This window comes from Oryza sativa, chromosome 11 (assembly GCF_034140825.1).
Source record: "Oryza sativa Japonica Group chromosome 11, ASM3414082v1".
Classification (NCBI taxonomy): Eukaryota; Viridiplantae; Streptophyta; class Magnoliopsida; order Poales; family Poaceae; genus Oryza; species Oryza sativa.
Genome location: NC_089045.1, coordinates 7,825,215 through 7,850,217, shown reverse-complemented (window position 1 = coordinate 7,850,217; position 25,003 = coordinate 7,825,215). Strand labels below are relative to the sequence as shown.

General features: G+C 40.8%; 1 protein-coding gene and 1 long non-coding RNA gene across 13 annotated transcripts; one reads left to right on the top strand and one right to left on the bottom strand.

The window, feature by feature from the left end:
• Window positions 1-496: 496 nt before the first annotated feature.
• On the bottom strand, window positions 497-13,002 carry LOC4350158 (disease resistance protein RGA5). The gene is made up of 3 exons (XM_026021417.2): window positions 12,170-13,002; window positions 10,317-11,592; window positions 497-517 (listed from the first exon to the last, which is right to left on the bottom strand). The coding sequence occupies exons 1-3, from the start codon at window positions 13,000-13,002 to the stop codon at window positions 497-499; spliced, it is 2,130 nt and encodes a 709-aa protein (XP_025877202.2).
• Window positions 13,003-17,193: 4,191 nt separating this feature from the next.
• Window positions 17,194-24,600, top strand: LOC9270334 (uncharacterized). Of its 12 annotated transcripts, none has more exons than XR_003239384.2 (11): window positions 17,194-17,872; window positions 18,017-18,215; window positions 18,326-18,383; window positions 19,309-19,403; window positions 19,486-19,589; window positions 20,142-20,226; window positions 21,093-21,163; window positions 21,270-21,367; window positions 22,821-22,980; window positions 23,332-23,414; window positions 24,240-24,600. It is a non-coding gene; the product is annotated as an uncharacterized lncRNA (long non-coding RNA). The 12 variants fall into 12 exon arrangements; XR_010737724.1 differs by having other exon boundaries at window positions 19,841-20,226; XR_010737728.1 differs by having other exon boundaries at window positions 17,966-18,215.
• Window positions 24,601-25,003: the final 403 nt, after the last annotated feature.

Here is a 25,003-nt window from a genome sequence, read left to right as displayed (position 1 = left end):
AAAAAAACAGAATAACCGAATAGTCTATTTATGAATCTCTCGGTTTGAGAGAGAGAGAGAGAGAGGGGGGGGGGGAATCGCCAAGGATACCTAATCGCACATGTCAGGAGTTTAAAGGACAAAATTTTTCTCATAAATGGCTGGAAACATCAACAAAAACTGCCCAGGCCCCAGGGAAGATATAAAATCCACACATAGAATTGGTACTTGCTCTGTACAAAATTTCTATTATCATGTGAATATCGCGCATGTCAATTATGCACCAAAATTAGCCAAATTTCGTTCTAAAGCAACACAATTTCTTTCGAAAATTTACCAACCGCCCTAGCTATTAGCAGTGCTAATTTAGCACCATACGACCAATTCTAAATTAGCCACAGAAACCTGCACAAGGTATCATCTAGAAATCCCTTAGAACTAATTCACCATTTGCTCAGAATTTTAAATCAGATACAAGAACATTTTTGGCAATATTGAACAATCAGACTACTATTATTCATGGTAATGTAGGTTGATCCTGCAATGGAAACAACATATTCCACAGTAGATAGAACCTCTCGCTTTTATGATTTGTACTAAACTTAATTACAAAATGGGTTCTGGATAGTTTGATCGTAATCACTGGTCATCAACCATTGCTATAGACAGGAATTTTCTTCATCCTCACATATCATCAGATAAGAAAGGGACCAACATTGTTCTTAAAAACTCTGTTACCATAACCCATGTAGTAAATGTCAACGGGAAGTAAATGAAAAAAAAAGAAATTATTCAAACGTTTGATGAAAATAGGAAAAAAAAGGCAAACCAATCAACCAACAAATCCATATATTGTCTTGTTTGATAACCTCTTCCTGCACAATCTCGAGACCACATTTTCAGTTTTGACAAGTAAAACTAAAAAGATAGAACATATCATGTTCAGGTGAAAACATCAACAAAACATGGGTGATCGGTTGTACTAGAATTGGTGAAGCCGCAATCATCAAGCTAGGCACCGTGATCACCTACATGTCAGCGGTGGTGTTCAAGAGAACCACCATGCTCGTTGTGCTCATCCACTAAATTACTGAATATATAGGCTCATCCACTAAAACCAATCATCCGTCACAAATGCCTAATACTCATGAATTCATCCACCACAAATGCCTAATACCTGAATAAAGCCCATGAGATTTAACTGAAAACAAGTGGCAAACAAATATAGATTGAAATCCATATCTACAACCCAATCAGAGAACATGCAAGGATACCTCAACTGATATCAGAACATATTTGCATGCACTTGGAATCTAAATTGACTAAGTGCAGCTATAAATAAAGACGTTCAGAGCTCTCTTAAAATCGAAAAGTAACATGTTATGTTTGATTTCAATATTCGTGAACCAATTACACAAAATCAAATATGAAATCATCCAAAGTTTATTTTGATTATGAGTTTGCCATCATATCAAGAATTTTGTTTAGAAAATCCGCAAACTCATAAGACGCAGAAATTGGATGCAAGCTGAATTTTGCATCCAATTCATAAGCTAGCTATAATGATGATGGCTGTACAACTCTGACTGGACCAAGTTTTTTCTAAAGCCATAATGGATTTATGCAAAGAAAGAGGGAAAAGTGGGCGTTTGTATACTGTAGGAACGTATATATAAAACCTTACAAACTCCATGCACAATAAAATAGCAAATTGAGAAAGAATCATTTGACCAGGTTGCATGGAAATCTGACAAGTCTGAAGTTTAGAGATTGTATCTCATCTTGCACTTTCTGTTGAATAAACAAGAATCCTTTCACAAAAGCAATGTTGCTACCTGTCCGGAACAGAAAATAGGAAGTAAAGGGCAGCAAAACTGTACAGCAATGTTGACAAATCCTCCTCTTGATTTCACAAAAGCAATTTATCAAAGACAAATAAAATGGATCTCTGTAATTATGTGCATGATTTGCCTCACAAAATTAGTTTATGAACTGTAGCAGATATGATGCTGCCCTGGGAAGTGCTATGTTCCCAATGTATCAGTAATACAAGAAATAAACAATTAATAGGACTGAGAGGCAAACATCTGAATTGTGATCCATATAGAGACTCCTGTACAGCTCTTGAATCATGGAGCTGAAAAAACACATTATTCATTTGAAAACACCAAAATACACACAATTCTCTCCAATAGCAATTTACTCTGGTCAGTGTTCCTCTGCAACTGAAGCCATATAAAAACTTGTCACCATGCCATGAATCAGAGGAATGTAAATATCCCTTATCCTAAAGCTGGCATCAATATTTACATAATGCTATACCTCACCTATATACATGGCAAGGTCTTTTGAGCTGTATTTTATAGCTCAACAGTACAGCAAAACCAAATGCTGGAACCAAATGCACAGAAGCTTCGGGTTTTTTCCCTTATACAAAGCAAGTTACTGAAAATTTATAAACACATTTTGAATATATGTGATGATACTCTTTGACTTTTTAGATGCCTTGCTAGCAGACATCTTAACAGCCAGGAAAATACCCCTATGCTCACCTCACAATCATAACTTTCCTATAGAACGGAAATAAAAAATAGGTACTTTTACATGAAAAACAAACCGAAATTCACTCTAAAATGCATGGCAGATTTCAGGAAAATAATGCAGTCAGTAGAACCATCAACTCGTAAAACTCATGAAATCTTTGGAGGTACTCTCCATGGTTGCGCTATGTATGTGTGTGACCTAAATTAGTTTCATCTTACACCTTCAGCCAACCTTGAGCTTGGACAAGTCCAAGTTCAGCTTTTTAATTGCCCTTTTTAGGATAAGTCCTAGATCATATATTTTTTACCCTTTTTAGGATTCGGGTAAAAAATGGTTTACTGAACTTATGAAATTTAGCTGCAACTTAAGAGGATTGAAAAGACATTGTGAAGGCATCTATTTTCACTTATTTATTTATTTATTAGAAGGTAGATAAGGAAACTGCAAATATCAAAATACACGAGCCTAAATATTTTGATCCGAAAATGTATACCGATCTGAAACCAATCTTTTCGTAATTAAAAAAGAGTGAATTACATATTGGGCTAGGTTTTCTTACATGAATTGCACAATGGACTAAGTCTTAGCAAATAATTTCACTTTATACCGGCTATTGTTACCATAGCATGCAATTTGGACTATAGGCCCACATGTCAGCCAGATCAAGTGTTCTCTCACTCTTCCCCTTCTTTCTTCTTCCTCCAGACCCATCATTCCCCAACCCCACATCATCACCCTCTACTTCCATTCCCTGTCTACCACCATATATTTTTGCTCACTGCTGTTTGAGTTTGATGATGAGATCGAGCACTAGCAGATCCTGCCGCTACTGCTGCAAGAATTAGAGCACAATACATCACGAGGAAAAGGAGCAGCTCCTTGTTGGGGGGGGGGGGGGGTGCTGGTGCAGCCTGAGCTCGATCTCGATCTCGTAGGTTGATGTACACAGACCTTGAGTGTTAGGAATGTGAAACAAAAGCTTGAGCTCGACTAGGATGCTCAATGGCACCATTCTGCTGCAGCATTCAGGTTAGTCGTGTTGTGCTTGTGCCAATCCACCAGCGTGAGCCATTATCATTGGCAGGCAGGTGAATCTAGCTAGGTAGCACGTTGCAGGCAGTGACTGAGTTGGAACAAGTAGGAGACGTTGAAGATAGGGTTGTCTAGTATGGAACTAAAGGTAAAAAACCCTGTGCTAAAGTGAAAACATGAGATGTGTCATAGCCCAAAGTGAAACTTTAGCAATAATAACTAGCCCAATATGCAACTCACTCTTAAAAAATATGAGAGTACAAGAAAACCTTGAGAATACAATCATACGAGGTGATGTGGATGCGCTTGGAGTAGTGCGATATAGATCTGTTTCCATTATTAAGAAATCAATTTAGTTTTGCAATAACCCCTTAATAAAAATAAAATATAATGCATACCAATAGATTCCAGCTAATTAGCCAACAACCGATAACCTAAGTAGGAAGTTATGGTACTCGCTGATATTAATTGCTGATTGAAGTAACCTGAGTTCCACTATCCACCAACTTTGCATATCATTGATAACCTTCTTCAAATAATCTCCAAGGAAGACAGGGGCAAGAGTATATTATTTTCCCATTTTATATTTTCTACACAGTTTTAAATTGATAGCCTCAAGTCAAAACTAAATTGGTCTGATAGATCACTCCATGTAGAAGTCCTCTAGGGAGAGGAGATCTGTTTTGCAGCGTATCCCCTGATTATGCTTGATCACTCCATAAAAATGAAATTACCTGTAGCCTTCAAATGTGATGAAGCCATGTAATTTTCTGGTGCCATAGAATTAATAACTGATATACATGGTTCAGAAACGAGCTTATATTTGAAGCATGATGCAGAGAGTATCAAGACAAAACATGTAAAATGTGAAAGGAAAATTAGCATCCGGTTGAAATATGAATCAGGCTGAACATTTCCAATGAATAGCACAAATAGAATCGATAATACAAACCTGAAGAAGAAATGCCTGGCTGGGTGATGGCGGCGATGTGGTCAGGCAGGCAGCGCTGGCTTCGGCTCGGCTGTACCGGTCGGTAGTGACGCGGGGCGACGATGCAGGAGTCGGCGCCGGTCAACAGCGGCCGCGGAGGACATCGGCGAGGCGGGAGTCGGTGCCGGTCGGCAGTGGCCGCGGAGGAGATCGGCGAGGCGTCGTTGGTATTGTCCTCGACGGTTGGTGGCGGCGCAGACGAGGGAGAAGTCGATCTCAGTGGAGTTGAACCGGGGGATGCGGTGGCAGCGGTGCGACGGTGAGGGCGAGGTGATGGTGACCTGGTCCGGCGGCCATTGCAGACTTCAAGCGCGACCGTGAGGGCGAGGCGACGACGATTTGGCGAGAGATGGAACGCGATGCGAGGGGACGGGGTTGCGGCCTTGCGGGGGGTTTGGCGCAGATCGCATCGTGGGTGGACAGGAAGCTCGTGGCTCGTTAGTTCGCTCCGCTTGTGACTGGCTCGGCTCGGCTCGTTTGAATTTCCTAACGAGCCGAGCTGGCATTTTAGCTCGTTAGATATAACGAGCCAGCTAGCTGGCTCGCGAGCTGCTCGCAAGTCTTAACGAGCCAGGACTCCATCAGACAACCCAAAAGCCCAATACAATAAAAAGGCCTAAGCCACAAGTAGATACTGTGCAACTGCAAACCCTAGTCCTCTCGAGACTCACTCCTCAATTCCCCACCTGGCCACCCGAGACACGATGCTGCTCCGCCTCTCCCCCAGCGGCCGACGCCACCGGTCTCCGACTCTCCCCCAGCGCCCGCCGCCACCAGTCTCCACCTCTCCCCCAGCGTCCTCCGCCGCTGGGAAATCCAGCTCCCGCCGCCGCTGGTCTCCGCCTCTCCCCCAGCGCCCGCCGCCGTCGGCCACCTCAAGCGCCCGACGCCGCTGGCAAGCTCAAGCTCGTTTCCTCATGGTCCAACAGTGAACCGTTCAAGTGCCAGCGGAGCTACGGAGGTGAGTTCTCCCCCTCCACCGTCGAGCTCCTCCCCGTGGTTAACGGGTTCGCGATCTTAACGAGCTAGCTCGAGCTTGTTGACGAGCCAAGCCGAGCTAGGTTTCTAGCTCGTTAGGATAACGAGCCGAGCCGAGCTAGCTCGTTATCCTAACGAGCCAGACCGAGCTGAGCCGAGCCAGCTCTACATCCACCCCTAGTTGTGCGAGGGGATGGGGAGGAGATCGCGGCAATACTGGTGGCGCAAATCGGCGGATGCGGTGTGGGAGAGAGGAAGGTGTGGGATAGGCGGATCTGGGAGGGAGGAGAGGCGCGCCTCCGGTGCCGTCGGATGTAAGTCATCGGATGATTTCATACCGTTCGATGTGTCACACGATGAATGAGTAAAGAGTAAAATCATTTATTTGAATTATAGGGTAGATATAGCCTTTAAAAGTAACTGAACAAATGTTACAAACGAATAAATTTTCTTACTAACATGCATCATGTACTACGAAAACAGGACTAAACTCCATCCTCTGTTTCTCTTCTCTTACGTTTGCACATGTTGGCCTGCCAGCAATTGTTAGACATACATCATGTACTACGAAAACAGGGCTTTAACAACAACTTGATCACCATCCTCTGTTTCTCTTCTCTTACGTTTGCACATGCTGGCAGAGAAAGCAATTGATAGGCAGAAAATGCCCAAGCCAAGTTTAATCGTTGCAATATGCGGCTGACAAGAATTGTTCTTGCGTTTTGCTTTCGTCATTTTTCCATTTCTTTTTCACGTACCTATCCTTCACATAGATCTTAAATCCACAAACTTCTAAAATCATTATTCACATGTGTACAAATTGTACAATAGATCAATCTATTACTGATAACTCGATTCACCTATTTCAAATTTCACTTTCCCCAATCAAACGAAGGACATGAGTGTCAAATGTGGCAAGCACGTAGACTAATAACCTTATATCCATTGCCGAAGCTAATTCACATTTCAAAATTTTCCTAATCAAATCAATCCACGGACAAAAAGTCAGACATGTAAATTAATGACCCTCAGCCCACTTCCAAACCGTCGGCCCCGTTAAGGTTTGAAATTTTGGTTAGAAATTTCAGAGTACCAACCCCACACACATTGGCACGAAACTGTTCGAAAATTTTTTTTTCGTGAATTTAATAAAATTTAATCAAATACAGTCAAAACTTGTTCCCATACCATTTTTCTCATTCCAGAATTTTGAAAATATAAACCCAGGTCTCGATCCTTCAATGCCTTGCAGTAAACAATCTAGATAAACGTGGCTGGCCAAATAAACAAATATGCCGCCTATAAATGCGAAGCTCAAGACGAAGATTGCAAGCATTTGCTCATGGAATGCTAGAGGGTTAGGATAAATATGATTAAGAGGGAGTGTAATATACAGAAGATTCATCTCCAATTAATTAGTATAGTGGAAAAAGGACATAAGAGAACTACAATACACATGTACTTCTATATTTTCAATATAGTAGATACTTAACACATGCATGCTTATAAGGCTAGGGCTTAGTTCATGGCATTCAAGTACTACCAAGAGACCATTCCTTGCTGATATGTTAGCATGGTTATAGCATTTAGGCAAAATTTGCTATAGGACATCTAAAAAAACGTGTAATTAGCTAAGAGACATCACAATATCGTGAAACGGCTGAAAGACACATAAAAAATGTGTAATTTGTTGATGGACACTATGAGCAATAAAATAATATATACACCTAGCTGAGGAGAGAGAAGCTATGTGAAATGTCAATTTTGCCCTTTTCTTTTTTTCACTGTCTTTTTATTTATTCCTGCTGCTCGTTTAGTGTGATGATAGTGCTCGTGTACGTGGACCCCTTGGTCACTACGTGCGCCGGCAGCGCCGCATGGTAGAGCATCGTGTCCCGATGTCCTTGCACTGTCCCGCAACTCCGCATGGTACGTGGACCCCTGGCGCTGTCGGGGTAGGAGCTGTTGTGGCAGACGCTGAGCGACTTGTCGACGGACCAGCGGGCGCTAGGCCTGGTAGTGCGAGGTCGCTGCCGTTCACGGCGTTTGTGCTGCTCTTGTCGCTGGCGCTGCTCAAGCTGGTGCCACTGTGCGCGCTCTAGGCGGCGCTGTGCCTCCTCCGATTCCCCGCCGTGCGCGCCGATCGAGTTCAGGCAACACATCGCCATGAACTATCTCTTCGCGCCGTGGATCTCGTGGCTGCTGCTACTACACTCGGCGTTGTTCCTCCGCCCCGACGCGCGCTCCTACCACACGTTGTGATGGGCGTTCTCGCTCCCCAAGGTGGTGTTCTTCCTCTTCTTCGCCGCGCGGAGCATGGTAGCTCACCTGGACGCCATCTCGACCCCCTTTGGCACTTGCTGCAAGATGCTCTTCTTCCACCGCCTTCCACTGACGCTCGCCACCGGTCAAGGCCATCGCCACCACCCTTGAACCTAAGTTTGGCCTCAAGGGCAATTTGGTCCTTTTTAATTGTTTGTCCCTCCATTTGTTCCGAAAATAATAAAATAATAGTGAAAGTGTCCAATGGCAAATTACATGATTTTTGGAGTGTCTTTCAGCCGTTTCACGATTTTATGGTGTCTCTTAGCTAATTACATATTTTTTGAATGTCCTGTAGCAAATTTTGCCTAGCATTTACGCACTCTTATATCATACCCGGACGTGGATGAATACAAGGGACGGACAAGGCTATCACCACCTGCTGCCTACCTCACTTTCTGTCGGACATACCCACATCAAACGGTATTTATCTAACCTAAGCACTATGCTTATGCTAGTAAATAGTGATACTAACTCCTCAGGACTTCCACCATTCGGATGGACAAGTTAGAGTTAGAGCAACTCATCAAGGTCATGGGATCGTTGCCGTAGCATAGATCGACTAATCTAATCAAGTGAAATATATAAATGAAGTATATCTTATTAATAAGGTATATAACTACTAAAGCAATATATAAATTATGAACACTTTAGAAGATAATTCTATTAATTCAACTATATAGTCTTACAATAAGAATAAAGTATTAAAGATATACCAGAATCTCTTATAAGACTATAGGACCGAAGATATGCTAAACCTATTTCCACTAGTACTATAGAAAATATAATCTCTGAGAAGACTATAGGACCGAAGAAGGCACACGATCAAGAACAAAGACCAACCCAAGGCTCCGTCCTTATTTGTCATATCTTTTAAACAATAGAACAAGGTTTGCACTGCCTCCTGTAAACATGACACATATATGGGGTTGCCCATTTTCATTTTTTATCTGAATTTCTGAGATACCAAAAATTTCATGATTTTCATACTTTTTTGCAAAAGAATGTTTGAAATTTTATCAATTTTTGACTCAAAAATTTCGTGCGAGATATTTGCTTTCCGTAGGGTGTGAAATTACCTGCATAATAGTCCCATACTCGAGACTAAATTAATTATAAAATGGCCAGGATAAACTCTGATTCGGACTCGGCATCACTACCTTGAAGTATATTTTATTGAGTGTGGGCTTTTCTGCATGCTAGCCATAGGAGTCAATGTTTTAAGAAGGAAGAGATAAAATAATTCGGTGTTGACTATTACCATTCTAACTTTGACCATTAATTACAATTAATTATAAAATGGCTAGGATAAACTCTGATCCGGACTCGTCATCACTACCTTGAAGTATATTTTAGTGAGTGTGGGCTTTTCTGCGTGCTAGCCGTAGGTACTCTAGAAGTCTAGATTACTCATTCTATTTTCAAATAATTCGGTGTTGACTATTACCATTCTAACTTTGACCATTAATTACTTTTAAATCAAAATGTAACATTACTATGAACATAAATTTCATGGTTATGTTTAGGATAAAAGAAAAGGTTGGACCCAAAGAAGGACTTGGATTCAATGGTTTTAAGAAGGTAGAGGTACATATATTTTCCCTGGTGAGCGGGCTTGATAAGGGTCGAACCCGGGATGGTGGGGTGCATGCCAGCAACCCCTGCCCCTGCGCTACTAGCACATCACGTTATGTTTAGGATACAACACACCTTAATATCGAGATATATTTCTTTTTCTATGAAAATGAATGGTCAAAGTTTATAAACGAATAGCGTCCAGTGTCAATTATTTTATAGATGGAAGGAGTACTGTTTTGATATTGACCTCAGGACGTTGTGGAAGCATCTTGACTTGGCTATTTATAGATGATTTGATTTTCCACTCCATATCGTCAGTGAGCACCAGGATAGAAAAGTCGATATGTTTGAGAGATGTGATGTGCCGGATGCCAACCTCTAAACTGCCATATGTTGATTGTGCCCTCTCTGCACCGAATTCAACGCTAAGCCATTCGAGCTTTGGCATGCCTCCTTTGAATACCAAACCAGGTCCAGATCTGTTGCAGAAACGTAGGCGTGCCAAACATTGGAATGCACCATGGCTGATCCTGATTCCATACACGAGAGCTTCCCCTATGTCTAGGTGTAGGACAATAAGAGCAGGCAAATCTTCAAGAATACGTACATGTTCTCGTTCCATTTGTTTAACGTCGATATCCAAGTAGGTGAGACATCTAGAGAGTGTGGGATGAATCCACTTCGGAAACCTGGAAAAGTAATGTATATTGCAACTACTCTTGTAAACAAACTTTTCCAGGAAACACGGCGAAGGACACCAAGAATCTGCGAAACAATCTCCACTTCCATTGCAGCTGGTAATATAGACTTCCCGGAGGTTGTTTCCTCCAAGCTTGCAAAGGGATGGTATCATTGCTTCTTTTCCTGTTTCCCCTTCAGACAAGAACCTTACTTTGAGCACCCTCAAATTTCTCAAAAGTTGTAGATCTTTCTGAAATTTTAATAAATTTGTGGAGCTTCTACAACAACCTAAAAACCCTAATTCTTGAAGAGATTCCATGTTACCGAACCCATCCGGTAATATGAGATGATGTCCAACAAGACGCATCAACCGTTTGAGCTGAACAATACTTTCAGGCATCACTAATAATGAAGTATGGCGTAAATCGAGTGTTTGCAGATACTCTAGCTTCCCAATTTGGACAGGTAGGCAGTCAATTCTTGACCAACGGAGCCCCAAGTATCTTAGGTGAAATAAACCTACAATGCAATCAAGATAACTATTCCTGAGATCACAACGCTCTAGATTCAACACTCGAAGAGTAGGTAGGTTTAAAAGAGGAGACATCATATGGCCATCAACATGGTATATGTTAATTGAACGAAGGTTAGACGAATTCATGGTTCCTTGTGATTTTGCCCTTGTATATTCTTCTTTGTTCCCAACTAAAAGCCGGCGAATCCGTTTACGTGAAGATGGGTGATCCTGACAATCCAACTTGGTTAAAAAATTTTCTTCAGTTGACTGATGGATGATGAAGTTCAAAACTATATCATGGACTCGACATCCATCTTCTCCATTTGGCATGATCTGTATGTGTTGGACCAAGCTCCTATTTATCAGCTCGTAGAAATAACTCTCTGCAACTTCCTGCAAAGTAAAGCCTTGTTTTTTTGTTATGAATCCTTCAGCTATCCATCTCCATACCAGCACATCCTTACCAATCTTGTGATCCTCAGGAAACGTACCGAGGTGCAGTAAACAACTTTTCATATGATGTGGTAGATCATTGTAACTCATAAACAGTATCTTGTTCATTACCTCCAGGTCATTATCCTTCTCACTAGTAGAAACAATATAATTCAGAACTCTCTCCCATTCTTCCCTTGTTCTTGGTTTATCAGCTAACAAGCTAGCTATAGTAATAATGGCTAAAGGCAAACCATCACATTTATAAAGTATATCACTGATAATCCCTTCCAGCTGACTGGGGCATTTTTTTTCAGCACCAAAAGTCCTTGTGAGAAATAAATTTTCAGAGTCACTTTTGTTAAGAGGTTTCATCTGGTAGACAAAGCCCTCATCTGAAGCGCCGCAGCAAGATTGAGCTACACTTTTGATCCGCGTTGTTGTGATTATTCTACTTGCGTGCTTGTTTATAGGAAAAGCACATTGTATTGTTTTCCATGCTGACCTTTTCCAAATGTCATCAATCACAATAAGGTACCTATAAGCAAGTTTGTGAAGCAGTATGAATCATTTGTAGGCTAATAAATGCACCCATATTCATTTTTGGGAAACAGATCCCCTGACTTTATGCAGTTTGCAGTTGTGCCACTGACATGTGGGCCTCACTTTGGTATGGTCTACATGTCAGTGGCATAAATGCAAACTGTACAGGGGATCCTCATTCTCATTTTTGCATACGTACATGTGAACAATCTATATACATGTAAAACTATCTCTGCATGCAAAAGTTGTACTACATTTTGTGTTGGTTAATTTCAGCCTGAAATAATTTTGATTATTTGAAGGAATATAACTTCATCATTGGTAGAAACAAAATAAAAACAAAAGGCTACCACCACTATGCAGGGCATGGATATAAATCGATGTGTAGGAGAGACCACGATAGAAAATTCCAACAAGAAACTTTAATGAAAATTCCAAATGAAAAGAACTTTGAATGTTCTTTTTATATTAATCTAGCTACAGGCTGAGAGATGCACGGGTTGATTAATGATGACTAGAATATAAGAACCCGTATGAAAGCACACGATAGAAAGTAACTCAAGTAAACTTACCGTTCATCTTTCAGACATGTTCTTAGTTTGTCGATAAGTTGTTGATCACTATATGATTCCGTTGGTTCATTGCTCTTAATTTGAGAAAGCAACTCCCTTAGAAGGTTATCCATGTTGGGCTTTTGCGATACAGACACAAAAGCTGAAAAAGAGAATTGACCTTTAATTTTCTGATACACCTGGTTAGCGAGAGTAGTCTTTCCTAAACCTCCTTGTCCAACAATAGAGACAATCTTACGCTGCCCTATTGGCTCCACTTCCTCACTACCAAACCAATTGATGATTTCCTTCATTGGACCCTGGATGCCCACGAGTTTTTCCTTCTCCACATAAAGGGCAGGTAGCCGAGGATCAATCTCCCTACACAATTTGCTAGAAGTGCCCTCTTCAATCCTATACCTCTTTTGCCGTTCGTACGCTTCATTTACAAGAACATGAAGTTCCTCGATTTCCTTAGCAAACTTGTGGCGATGATGAAACTTCTTCACCTTGCGGAGGGTCTTGTGGAGAACCCTCTTGACTCCATTGGTTGTGTCAGCTGGCTCATGGTCGATACGGTAGGTGAAGAGATCTATGCTATCCTCCATGTCGTAGGCCAACTCGCGCATCTCCGCCATCCAGGCCTTCACCTGCACGTCTGGACTGTCCATGGCCGCGTACTTCTCCAGCGCGATGCCGATGGTCATTAGCTCCTTCGTGAGCTGTTCCAGCTTCTTCCTCACGCCCTTGACCTCCATGTACTTCTTCTCTATGAGGTTGGTGAGTTTTCTGAGAAGAGGGCTCATCGCCCCCGTTAGGGCGCTCACCACGATCTGCTCGACAACCCCTCCCATCTCCCTCAATCCCAGGCTATAATCAGTCTACTTTCTTGAATCAGAATCAGTCGATGGATCGATTATGGTGTGGCAGGATGAATTTCGTAGAGGTGCGATGAAAGAATGGTTGGTCACCCTCCAGCTAGTGTGCCTGTGGCGTAGTAGTGGCAAGAGCATCAGTTCTGTCCCTTTCCCATCTTTCAATTCAATGGGTGATTGCCGGGAGCATCAATTTCGTGTCTGAGAAGAAATAGCCAGGAACCCATCCGGGGCTACTGACTTTGTCGTTGAGATTTACAATAATTACAGATAATTAAACGAGTCCCACAGTATGTTGAGATCACTAACACTATTAAATGGATTGCCTTTAGTTTACGTTGGTTGGGAACCTTCTCCTTCAGCACACGGCAAACAGAGAAACTCATTCGCACATGATTAATTAAGTATAAGCTAAAACTAGCACCGGTGGAGAAATGCTTTTTAGTCACGGTTCGCAACCCCCTATAGTCCCGGTTTTTAAACTGGAACTACCAATCCGGGACGTCCCGGTTCAAATACCCGGGACTAAAAATAGATATTTAGTCCTGGTTAGTAACACCAACCAGAACTAAAAAGAGGGGATCTTTAGTACCGGTTGGTGTTACCAACCGGGGCTAAAGAGAGGGTTGCGGCAGTGAAATGATCCCCTTTTTCTTTTTTCTTTTTTTTTCTTTTTTATTTTCTCCCAAATCAAGTGGGATACATATCCCAAATCAAACCCCCAATCCACAAATCGAAGTAACATCTCAAATCTACATCACAAATCAAAGTTACTTATACACACAAATAAATACATCATAAATCAAATACATCACAATATCCTAAGAAATTACTCAAATACATCACAGATCCAAACAATGAATCACAAATTTGTAACTTCTCAGTCAAATACATCTCAGTGAATCATCACAAATTAAAAAAAAAAGAATGCTACTGCCGCCGCCGGTCGCCACGAACGACTGGCACGGCCCCACCGGCCGCCAGGCGCGGCCCTGCCGCCCGCCGCCCGCCGCTGGGCACGACCCCGCCGCGCGCCGCCGGCCGCCGCAGCGCGCGGCCCCGCCGCTGGCCGGCCCGCCGAATGGGAAGGGGAGGCCGGCCGGGAAGGGGAGGAGGAAGGGGGAGAGAAGGGGGAGGGGAGGAGGAAGGGGAGAGAAGGGGGAGGAGAGGAGGAAGGGGAGGAGTTGGAGAAGAGAGTTAGAGAGGATAGATCTAAGGAGAGGGGGTGAGATTCGATCTGTTAAATTGTAACTGTGGAGGAAAGGATAAGGGATAGGGATTATATACTACGTGTTTAATTTTAGTTTCGGTTGGTACTATCAACCGGGACTAAATATCATCTTGATCTTTAGTCCCGGTTGGTAGTACCAACCGTGATTAAAGTGGTGATCTTTAGTTCCGGTTATTGACACCAACCGGGACTAAAGATCCTCGGCCCCCTGACATACATCTGACAGGGGATGAACCGGGACTAAAGATAGTCCCGGTTGGTATGATCAAAATTTTTATAACTGGAACTAAAAACAATCTTTACTCCCAGTTCTTTTTGGATCCGAGACTATTATGGATTTTGCCGGACCGACCAAAGATGGTTTCTCCACCAGTGTAGCTTAAAAAGTATGATTTTTTTGAAAAACAACTTTCCTATAGAAATACCGTTTAGCAGTTTGAAAAGTGTGCAGGCGAAAAACTAGAAAGGAGATGGGAACACAACCAAACAAACAAACGTACTAAAAATATATATAATCCATCCTTGACATGAACATGCCTTTTTGGTAGCTACTACTACTTGCCTAGTAGCTTCGTCCTCCTTTTTAGATTAAAAAAAAGTACTCCCACCGTCCCAAAATATCAGTACTTTTGGACTCTGATACGGTTTTCGAGATGCTATTTTGATCAATGATATCTAAAAGTAAAATGTTTTAAATAAAAGAGTTACATATTGTAATAGTTTATTTAATGATAATCAAATCTAGTAACATCAATTTTACCTAGTTGATCCTTTTTTATTTTTTTTGTTATCTATCTATCTATCTATCTATCTATCAATCTATCAATCTATCTATCATATACTATAAGTCCATTAAACTTCCTACAAACGCTCTCAAGCAGCCATATGGTACTCATATAAACACTCCTAAGTTACCATGTGGCTCTCTAATAAATCGGTAGACCCGCTATTTTCATCTATTAGATTTAATTTTAGAAAAAAAAATCCCACAATCCATCTCCCTCCCCTCTCCCCACTAGCCCACCCTCCTCCCCTATGGTACGTACTCACCTATCCCTCCTCCCCTATGGTACGTACGTACGTATCCTCCCCCCACCTATCCGATCTTCTCATCTCTTTCTTTCTTTTCAAGTTTATTACAATTAAAAATATATTTTTTAAAATAATTTCCGTATAGAGAAATAATCATAATCTTTAAATTGCACATAAATCTTTTTATCGTTATTCATTATCGTATTCATAGTGCTTAACTAACCATTCAAATTAGAAGCTATTAAGAGCGGCGGGCTGGGCGGCCGCTCGCGTGCCACGTCGGATAGGTACAGTGCGCGGGTAGAAGTTTTGCGAAAAAATCCTTCTATTTTTTGTAATTATATATATGTCCTTATAAACAGTACTTGAAGGGGAAAAATCGCGGAAAGGGACTGCTCTGTAAAATAAGGAAAGAATAGGGTTTTTTTTTCAAAAATGACGCCCACTAATCTAACCCCCCAGACCTTATCCGCCGCCGCCCGCACCCTCTCCCTCTGCCCGCTCCCTCTCCCTCTCCGCCGCCGCCGCCTCGGCCACCTGGATTTTTCACATTTTGATCCTTTTAAAAAACTTATTTCGCAAATAGACCCCTGAAAAAACTTATCCCAGAAATGGTCTTTTTTGGGGCGCCAGAGTGGCTGGCGCCGTCATCCAACGGGACAGCGCCAGCCTCTCTGGCGCCGTCTTCCTGCCACCGTGGCGCACGCGAACCGACGTGGCAGGAGGAGCATGCTAGCGCCGCCGCCTCCATTCCTATTTCTCTGTATGGAGTTGCAACGGTGTCATTTTTATTTTATTTTTTCGGATGTTTTTTCACACTCAGGATCACGATACAAACAACCACAAAAAAAATTTAAACTTGAACTACCACTTAGCTAAGTCTGAAAATATCTAGCATACCACTTAGTTTACTTTGCACCTTCACTCGAATTAGACCATAACTCCTTTAGTAAAACCCTTTGATCAGCATGTTAAACATAATGCACTCTACCACTATATAAATTACTTAATCTAATTCAAAATATAACTACATGAAATGACATATATAAGTTAAACAGTACATAGAGATATAATTTTTTTATTTTTATTTCATTTTTTGATATTTTTTTCACACTTAGGAGAACATAGGAACCAACCGTATAAAAAATAAACTCAAACGGACAAAATATGTGACATGTAGAATTTTCCAAAACTCTACCGAAACGGACAAAATATGCCATCTATTAAAATAGGCGTAACTTTCTCATACGGACTCGGAATCAGGCAAATAATATATGAACGGACATCTACAGAAAAAGTTACATCCGATTCTCCCCCGCTTTGCCGGGTTCGGCGATATTAAAACCTCCAAATTCCGCTTGCAAGATTGTGTTTTCGAGGAGAGAAGTTTTTCGGTGGAGCTTTGGAAAATTTCACATGCCAAATATTTCATCCGTTTGAGTTTATTTTTTACGTGGTTGGTTCTTGTGAGTTCCTAAGTGTGAAAAAAATATCAAAAAAATAAAATAAAAATAAAAAAGTTGCACATCTCTTTCCTCTGCACTAGTTCGGAGAGAGGAGAGGAGAGGAAAAATTCTACATGTCACATATTACGTCCATTTGAGTTCAATTTTTCTATGGTTGGTTCTTGTGTGTCCCTAAGCGTGAAAAAAATATCAAACAAATAAAACAAAAATAAAAAATTTCGAGGGGGGGGCGCCAGCCACTCTGGCGCACTCCCCCTAGCCACCTCAGCATCGCCCCGCCACGTCGGCGGTGGGACGGCGCCAAAGAGGCTGGCGCCGTCCTGTTGAACGACGGCGCCAGGCACTCTGGCGCCCCAAAAAGGACCATTTTTGGGATAAGTTTTTCTGGGGATCTACTTGCGAAATAAGTTTTTCAAAAGGACCAAAATGTGAAAAATCCTCGGCCACCCCTCGCGCCGCCGTCCCCGCCTCCGCCTCACACCGCGGCCCCTCGCCACCGTCCCTGCGTCGCGCTCCCACCTCCGTCTCCGCCCCTCGCCGCCGCCCAGCCTCTTCCTCGCGCCGCCACCGCCGCCGCCTCCGCCTCGCACAGCCGCCATCCCCGCCTCCGCCTCCTGCCGCCGGCGTAAGAATCCAGCCTTGATGTGGTCGGGGGACAGGGATCTGACTTCCCCCGTGCACCGGGCGGTGCCGCAGCCTCCGTCCCCCGACCACATGGAAGGGGCGGCCTCGGGTGGAGCTGGTGTCGTTGCCGCGACCTCATTGGCTAAAGGCCGGCTGTCCGTCGATCTGGAGGAGTGAGAGGTGACAGCAGCAGTAAAGAGTGGGAAGGGGCTGTCGACGGCAGTATGGGGGAGAAGCGTCGGAGCCCGCTTCCCCTCCTCTCACAGGGGCCGCCGCTGTCGAACCTGTGTTACCTGGGGGCGGAGTTCAGGTTCCAGCGGGCGGAGCTCGGGGCGGAGATGATGACCGACGGTGGGGCAGTTCGATGAGCGCCATATCTGCTCTTCTACAAGGGCCCCAAGGTCTGTTCGTCCCAGGTCGATGCTAAGGAATCTGACCACCTATGTTGCTTTCTTGCCGCTGCCATCAAGACACCAAGTCGAGCTTCAAGAAGGGCGTGAGTGTTTTCCCCTTTTTTCCTGAGATAAGCTGATTAGTTGCTTTCATGTCATATTACTGAGCTTGTTGGAGTTCTTTTTTTTCTATTTAGTTTTTTGTATAGTGCAAACTGCTTGGTGGTGTGTCACTGAGGTTCCTACAGACGTACTGGATGGATGCAGATGTGGTAACAGCCTTCGAGCTAAGCCGGGCCATCGACGATGGAGTGCTGCAGCCTTTGCCCTTTGGTTCGCTGACATGCTGTTCCTTCTATGTGAGGTTGCCAGTACCACGGACTCGCCGTCAGCACTGTGCAACGTCATCCTTCTGCGCTAGACTGACTCCACCCTCTGCTGAGTGAGGTGATGCTAATCACTCATTGCCCTACAAGTGTTTGTTGAAATGCATGCTCTGTGTTGTGACTTGTGCAGTTGTGCTAATGATGGATTTTTCCTGGTGACGATTGATGCAGATCGCGTGCTTTTTCCACCGCTACAAGTCCGAGCAGCCAAGCACTTATCGCAAGAATGGTCCGTGTCTTAAAACTTTCCCAAACCGTGCATTTGTGTTGTGAGTTTGCAACTGTCTGCCTATCTGTATATACTACTACTTGAATGCACTGAAAACTTCCTCCTGTATTTTTTTTTGTTATTTACTCTACAACTGGTGGGATATCTTATATGTCATGTTGAAATGTAACCTTTTAAAGCAAAATTGCATTTGGTCGAAATGATGCTAGATGGTATGTTATTTGGATTACAGTGTGAATCAAATTAGGAGGTTGAAGCTAAGTGGTTTTGTTCAAGTTAAAGTTTTTCTATAAAATAATCTACCAAAAAGATATATATTTGATTTGCAGATATGCATTGAAAATTACACATTTGCTTGGCGGTTATACTGTTAGTCCTTATGAATTGTTTAGTTATTTAAGATGAAAGGGAAAATCATTTTATATCACAAAATTTTTTTCATGGATTGGCAACATCAAACAGAGCCTGTGGTTTGCTGTAGCAGTAGCATACTAGAAAAGTGTGTGGTGTTGATGTAGTGCCCGCATGGTTTAGCTTGACATTAAAATGATGTGCAGTCCAGATTTGAGGAACATTGTTGACAATTTGCTATCACCTATCACTGTCTGTGTTGACCACAATAATTTCAGATGTACCATCCCGTCTTCTAACTAGATAGACGCATGAAAGTTTGTTGCATCAATTCCAGCACTTCAATTTTTTGTGAAATACCATTAGAACATAACCACTTTGCTGTGATATGAAAAATAAATATTTTATTTCTTGGAAGGTTGTATGATCATGTATTCTTATACTATATTGTTCATTGATTTTCTTTTCCATTTGATTTGATTGACTAATATCTCTAAATTTTAGCTACCCTTATGGTAGCCTAAGGAAAATTGTATGTTTGACAGACCTGTTTTCTGTTGTTTGATCCCTCCAGGAAAACCAGCTGCCATTCAATATGGCACTGGTTCAGTTGATGGGTTTTTCAACGAGGATAGTGTTACAGTAGGTGATCTGGTTGTGAAAGATCAGGTATGCACTATATATCTCAGTCACTGACTATCTCTGATCATATACTCCAAAATATTTTAGCACTGTTGCTTCACCGCTTTAGGAATTCATTGAAGTTATAAAGGAGCCAAGCCATATACTTTCATGGTTGCAAAATTCGATGACATTCTTGGTCTCGGATTTCAGAAAATAGCTATTGGAGATGAGGTACCTGTGTGTTAAGACAACATGATCTATAGTGCTATGATATATTGGTAGTCTGGTCCATTCATTGCAAGCTGCTCTTTTTCTTAAATTATTTGTGTACTTTTGGGCTTTTTGCTCAATAAGGGTCAATCCTCGCAAAATATAATCTAATTCATCTCACTCCTTTTTAACTCATTAGATTATCGCTATCACCTTCTATAGAGTTCCTTGCACAGAAACCTCTGTTCTGAAAAGCTGCAAATTATTTGTAGTTATGGTGTTTTTCTTATGCATTCCATATTGGCCAAGGCACCATTGGCTATGACCAAGTAGTCTGCTCATGTGCAAGATTTGTGGGGATCAGATATGTATCATTTCTCCCTACTATTGTTTCCTAATGCGCCCTGGTGTTGTTTCCTCATTTTATTTGTTCCATCTGACCGGGCATGTTGGTTGCTATCCAGTTTTCCCTTTAGTTGGATTCCAAAAATAATTGATATCCCTTACCACCTTTTCTTTGTGATACCTGAGTCTTTTATTCAACTTGTGTATTTCACCATTGACCCTTTGCAGGTGAATATTTGGCTTTGATTGGTGAAAAATTAATGGAGCGGATATAATCGAACTTGGACTTGCTACGCGTTGTCCCATCAGTGGTGTAAGATCCTTTTGATTGCACTATAGATTTTTCATTTTTGGTGGTTTAACGCAGTAGGCTGACACTCCTTTTAACTAACCTATTGATTATTTATTCTTGGCTTGGACAATATGGGGATATTGTGTGTCCGGATAAGAGTAGGCATTATTTGTAGGTAGGACATACAAGAAGTAAATATATTTATAATTTCTACTCTGTGAAGGTATTATTAAGTGTTTTAGCATGTCATAGGCAGAAGTTGCTGGAATGGTAGATAATCATGCCCTCTTTTAAACATAGCATCGGAATTAGAGTAGAATCAAGATGCTTTCCTTTCCTTTCTATTTCAGTGTAGTACCATTATTCTGAAGAAAGACACACAAGACTATCATGGAATAGATAATCCTATATTTATAAGGCGTGTAATTCTTAATTCTTTTAATCAAGCCGAGTGCTATTTTGCTGTGGCTCATGAATCTTTGCGTTATTTGTAAAGCTGTGGTTTATATATTCCTTTGGGAGCTTGATTCTCTTCGAAATTGACTCAATCACCTGTCATTGGTGGATTACCTGTCTTCATGCACCTTTTTGCCATACATGCAAATATGTAGTGTGTAGGCCTCAGGGATAAAAATGTATTTAACAATATGGTGTATATGCAAGCTTAGGCAAAATTTTTAGCTATGAACTTACTCCTTTAGCCTTCACCTAAAAATTGCTTACTATTATTTCCCTGGGGTTGTTCTCAATTTTCTCAACATTACTCATATTCTAGACGTGTTAGTTACAACAAATAATGTGATTGCTCAGCAGGAAGTTCAAGAATATCTGAATATTTGTTGGAAAATGGTTTCTTCAATCCTTAGAATACTCTTGCACTGTTTCAGGCTTTGGTTCGCATAATAAACTGAGAAAATATTATGGGAGTCTTCTCTTCATTGCTGCCCCAGGCAACAAGGTGTATGGATATGCCATCAACCAACTCGAGAATTGCACTGTAAAATGTCAAAAACAAAATGGAAAGTATTTGTGTTCTTATCAAGGTCTTTCTGTTGAGTTTTAAGGATCAGAGTGAAGATCTCTTGATGGTCCATTTGTGTTGGTTTGGATCAACAACATGCCATGTGCTGCTGATAGTATCATGGCGGTTCTTGGGGCCAAGGTAATTGAATTCTTTGCTCTTACAATTGTTTCTCCAATAATGTTTTGTCCATATAGTATACTTTGTATTTCAAACCTATCTTCTTGGTGGGGAAAAAGATCCATATTTCCACCTAGGAAATATAGTAAGCATGTTCATTTTCTGATGCCAAACCCGTGATTAGGACTAGCCATTAGCCATAAGTATTTACTGACCAAAATGTGGACAAAAGTCCTTTTCTATAGTTGTTGAATTTACACAGATCAAGAATAAGGATATTTCTACTTGGACATGTATACAACTTTAGTTGTAAAAACTTGGATGATGTTTAGCCATTTAACCCATGGGCTGATGTCAGGTTCATATTAGTTCTACCAATTACCTCTCTATTATGATGTATGGTGCCATTGAGAATTTAAACATTTTTCAAATTTACATCTTTCTCTTTATGTTGTTATCAGCGGTGCATGACATGTGACATATTTATGCAAACTCACATCACAACATCTATGACTAATAATAGTGTAGACACTACAAATTTTGCTTTGTGTCTTCACAAATCATATATAGTCTAGGATAAAAACATTTACAGGAAGATGTCAAGTGTTTTGCTATTGTACCTAACAAAGATTTGTATTTATAGTTTTAGCTTCAACTAACCACTTGCACTTTTGGATAAATAAAGTGTTACAAAAATTAGGTAATTATATTCATAAAACATTGGCTACATGTTCATTGCACACTTTCATGCTTTATTTTGTTTGTTTGGAATTCCCGGGTCCTAAATATGCAATTTGTCAATGAAAGAAAAGCTTCAATGTTGAAAGATTTATATATTTTTTTTAGTTTTTATGATCAATTTTGTGAAGTGCGCTCACTTTTATTGAACTGAATTGTTATCATGTTTCAGCCATGCTTATCTTACTAAGTTTAAATATGTTGTAACTGTATTTTGGATCTCACAAACCCATTGAATTATCATTGATTGCCCTATCTGATGTGAGGGCATGCATGCCTTCATTTTAGAAGCATTTTCCTTTTTTTTCAATGCTGTAATTTTACCGGTTGCTTCTGACTGTTTGTGTTAAAATTTTCCAAAAATATGTCCCAAATCTTAGCAGTACAATGGTGCTTGCGTCAGATGGGAGTTTCCTAGCCAAACTAATAGACATGGAATCATTCGACCCTATCACACATTGTTTATTGAATTACGAAGTAGTCAAATGCTTATTGTTAGCTCAAGCCCACTTTATCTACAATGATGATCATTGGGTCCTTTTTTTTAATGATGAAGCAGGTCAGTACCTTTTTTAGATCCAAGTTAACAAATCTGAAATGTGGTTGCATATTCTAGAACATGATATTTTAGATGAGATCGTTGCCTTACAGCCCTGGTGGTCTATATTTGAATAGCCAAGTGGTTTATGTCTTTGTAAGATCAAACATATGAGTTACATTCCTTTTTCCTTTTCAGGGAATGCAAATTAGAAATGACATGCTTCTTTGTTACCTTCTCCTATGATCATGTTCAGCTGATTTGCTGCCCTCCTCCCTTTTCCCCTTCTGCTTCGAAGAAGTAAAACTCATGCTCTCTTTGACTAATAATGAAGACAGATAATTGGCCTATGCTTAAGGTAATCATATATTATCATCACCATGCTGGATTTTTTTAGCTAAAATACCCGGAACAAGCTCCATAGCTCATTGAATCATCATATTATGATAACTATAATAGTCCAGTAGTGTGTCTACAAGTCAAGACATCCCAAGGTATGATGCATCTAGCCAAGAATCGATGTATTCGGTTTGAATACAGTCAGAGCTTTAACAGACTAACATAAGTGTACTCTTTTACTAAATCAATTCAAGCTCTAAAAGAATTTTACAATTTTTCTTCTGCTATCACTGCTTTCTATATACGTATATGATCTTAATCTTAAAAATGGTGCTGCTGATTCTGTACCATGGTTTTCTTTCAATGACAGGACAAGAGACATTGAAGTCACCCCAACAGAGCAATGCCACCTTCCTTTTTACCGTTAGATCAATGACTTCATTACCCCCACAGGTATTTTTATTCTTATAAATTGGTATCCTCAGTTTATCGGTAAGTATTCACATGTATTATTCCTTTTTTTAAGAAAAAACATTGAATATAGCTTTGTCTTCTACACATGATTCGCTATAATAAGCACATTTATATTCTTTTGTGTTAATGATGCTTCTCCACATGATGCATTAGTTCTAAACTTATTATCGGGATTTCATGCCTCTTAGGAAAGGTTAAAAAGCATGAACATGGAGTATATTGATCGACTTATTTTTGCTGTTGAGATAATGTGATGGGTTCTGAGCTAAATCATAGAACATGTAACAAGATGAAGTTAATAGACTATTGGTCATTGACATTTACTCATTGTCATAGTTTATTTTAATTTTCTCAAGACATGATTTGAATCTGTTGCAGTGAAGATGGTCATGCTTTTCTCAGCTATGTCTTATGAATGGCATACATATAGCCATACAGGGCTAAAATTGTCATCTGGCATGGTCTCTAATTCCTGTTTACCAAGATTTTGGGGAATTTGGATATAGTTTACCGCTTTCATATAGTAATTAGTCTCTCTGGAGACTGACATCAAGAGGTAGAGTCACATGTTTCAATAATTAGTGAGTAGTCAAATGCACATTTTTCTCACCAGTTATAATCATCAAAGTTATCTGAGGACCCATCAATGTTCTTTTTCTGCCTTATATTGGTTGTATAGATGCACTTCTGCTACATCTGATTTTACTTCTTGGTTCCCTTTCTTCGTATAGACGATAGGAATGGATTTATTTTGTTTAGTTTCCTTGCGATCTTAGACTCAGATATTTCTTTGTTGATAATTAGGTACCCAAAAGCACCACAGATAATGGAGAATAAAGGTTCCAGAACAAACTAAAGATCAAAAATACAGATGGTTTTACCAGGTGTTTAGAGAGCTAGCGTTAGCCTGCCATCACATTCCATAGATGTGGGAGATCGATCTGCATGTGTGAAAAGTTCATCTAATATCTGGTTTGTTGTTTATGTTCCCATTAAGTGCAATATGTGGAGTTATATGCATGTATAGAGATCCAGCTAATAGTTTTTTTCTAATTATTACAAGGCCTTATTGTACATTAACTTGATATTTTAGCGTATTCTGTTATTACAATTTGGACATAAATAATTCTGGTTTGCTCAATACCAAATTATGTGTGATTACGGATATGCGTGACCGAAAAATACTAGCGGCTCTCAAATATAGGTAGTCTCTTATGCACGCGCGGAGCGTAGCACGCGATTATTGCTAGTATCCTTTTAAAGAGTCAATGATAGAATTTTTTAGCGCTGGCAGCATGTTTCCACGCGTAGTCAATGCCAACAATGATAATGATATAGTATGCTGGCATAGCTCATCACTCAAGCATGATTCCACCCATAGTCAATGCCAACAATGTTATGATTGAGAGGAAAGCTTCTTAGGTGCCAAAATCCGAGTTGCTAGCTGTGTGTAGATCAACTACGATCATTTATTAAGCTCTTAAGTAATTGGAAAAAAATTAGCATACCTGCTTCAAATACCAAACCAAGACTAAACCTGTCATGAAAGCGCTTGAGTCAAAGAAACC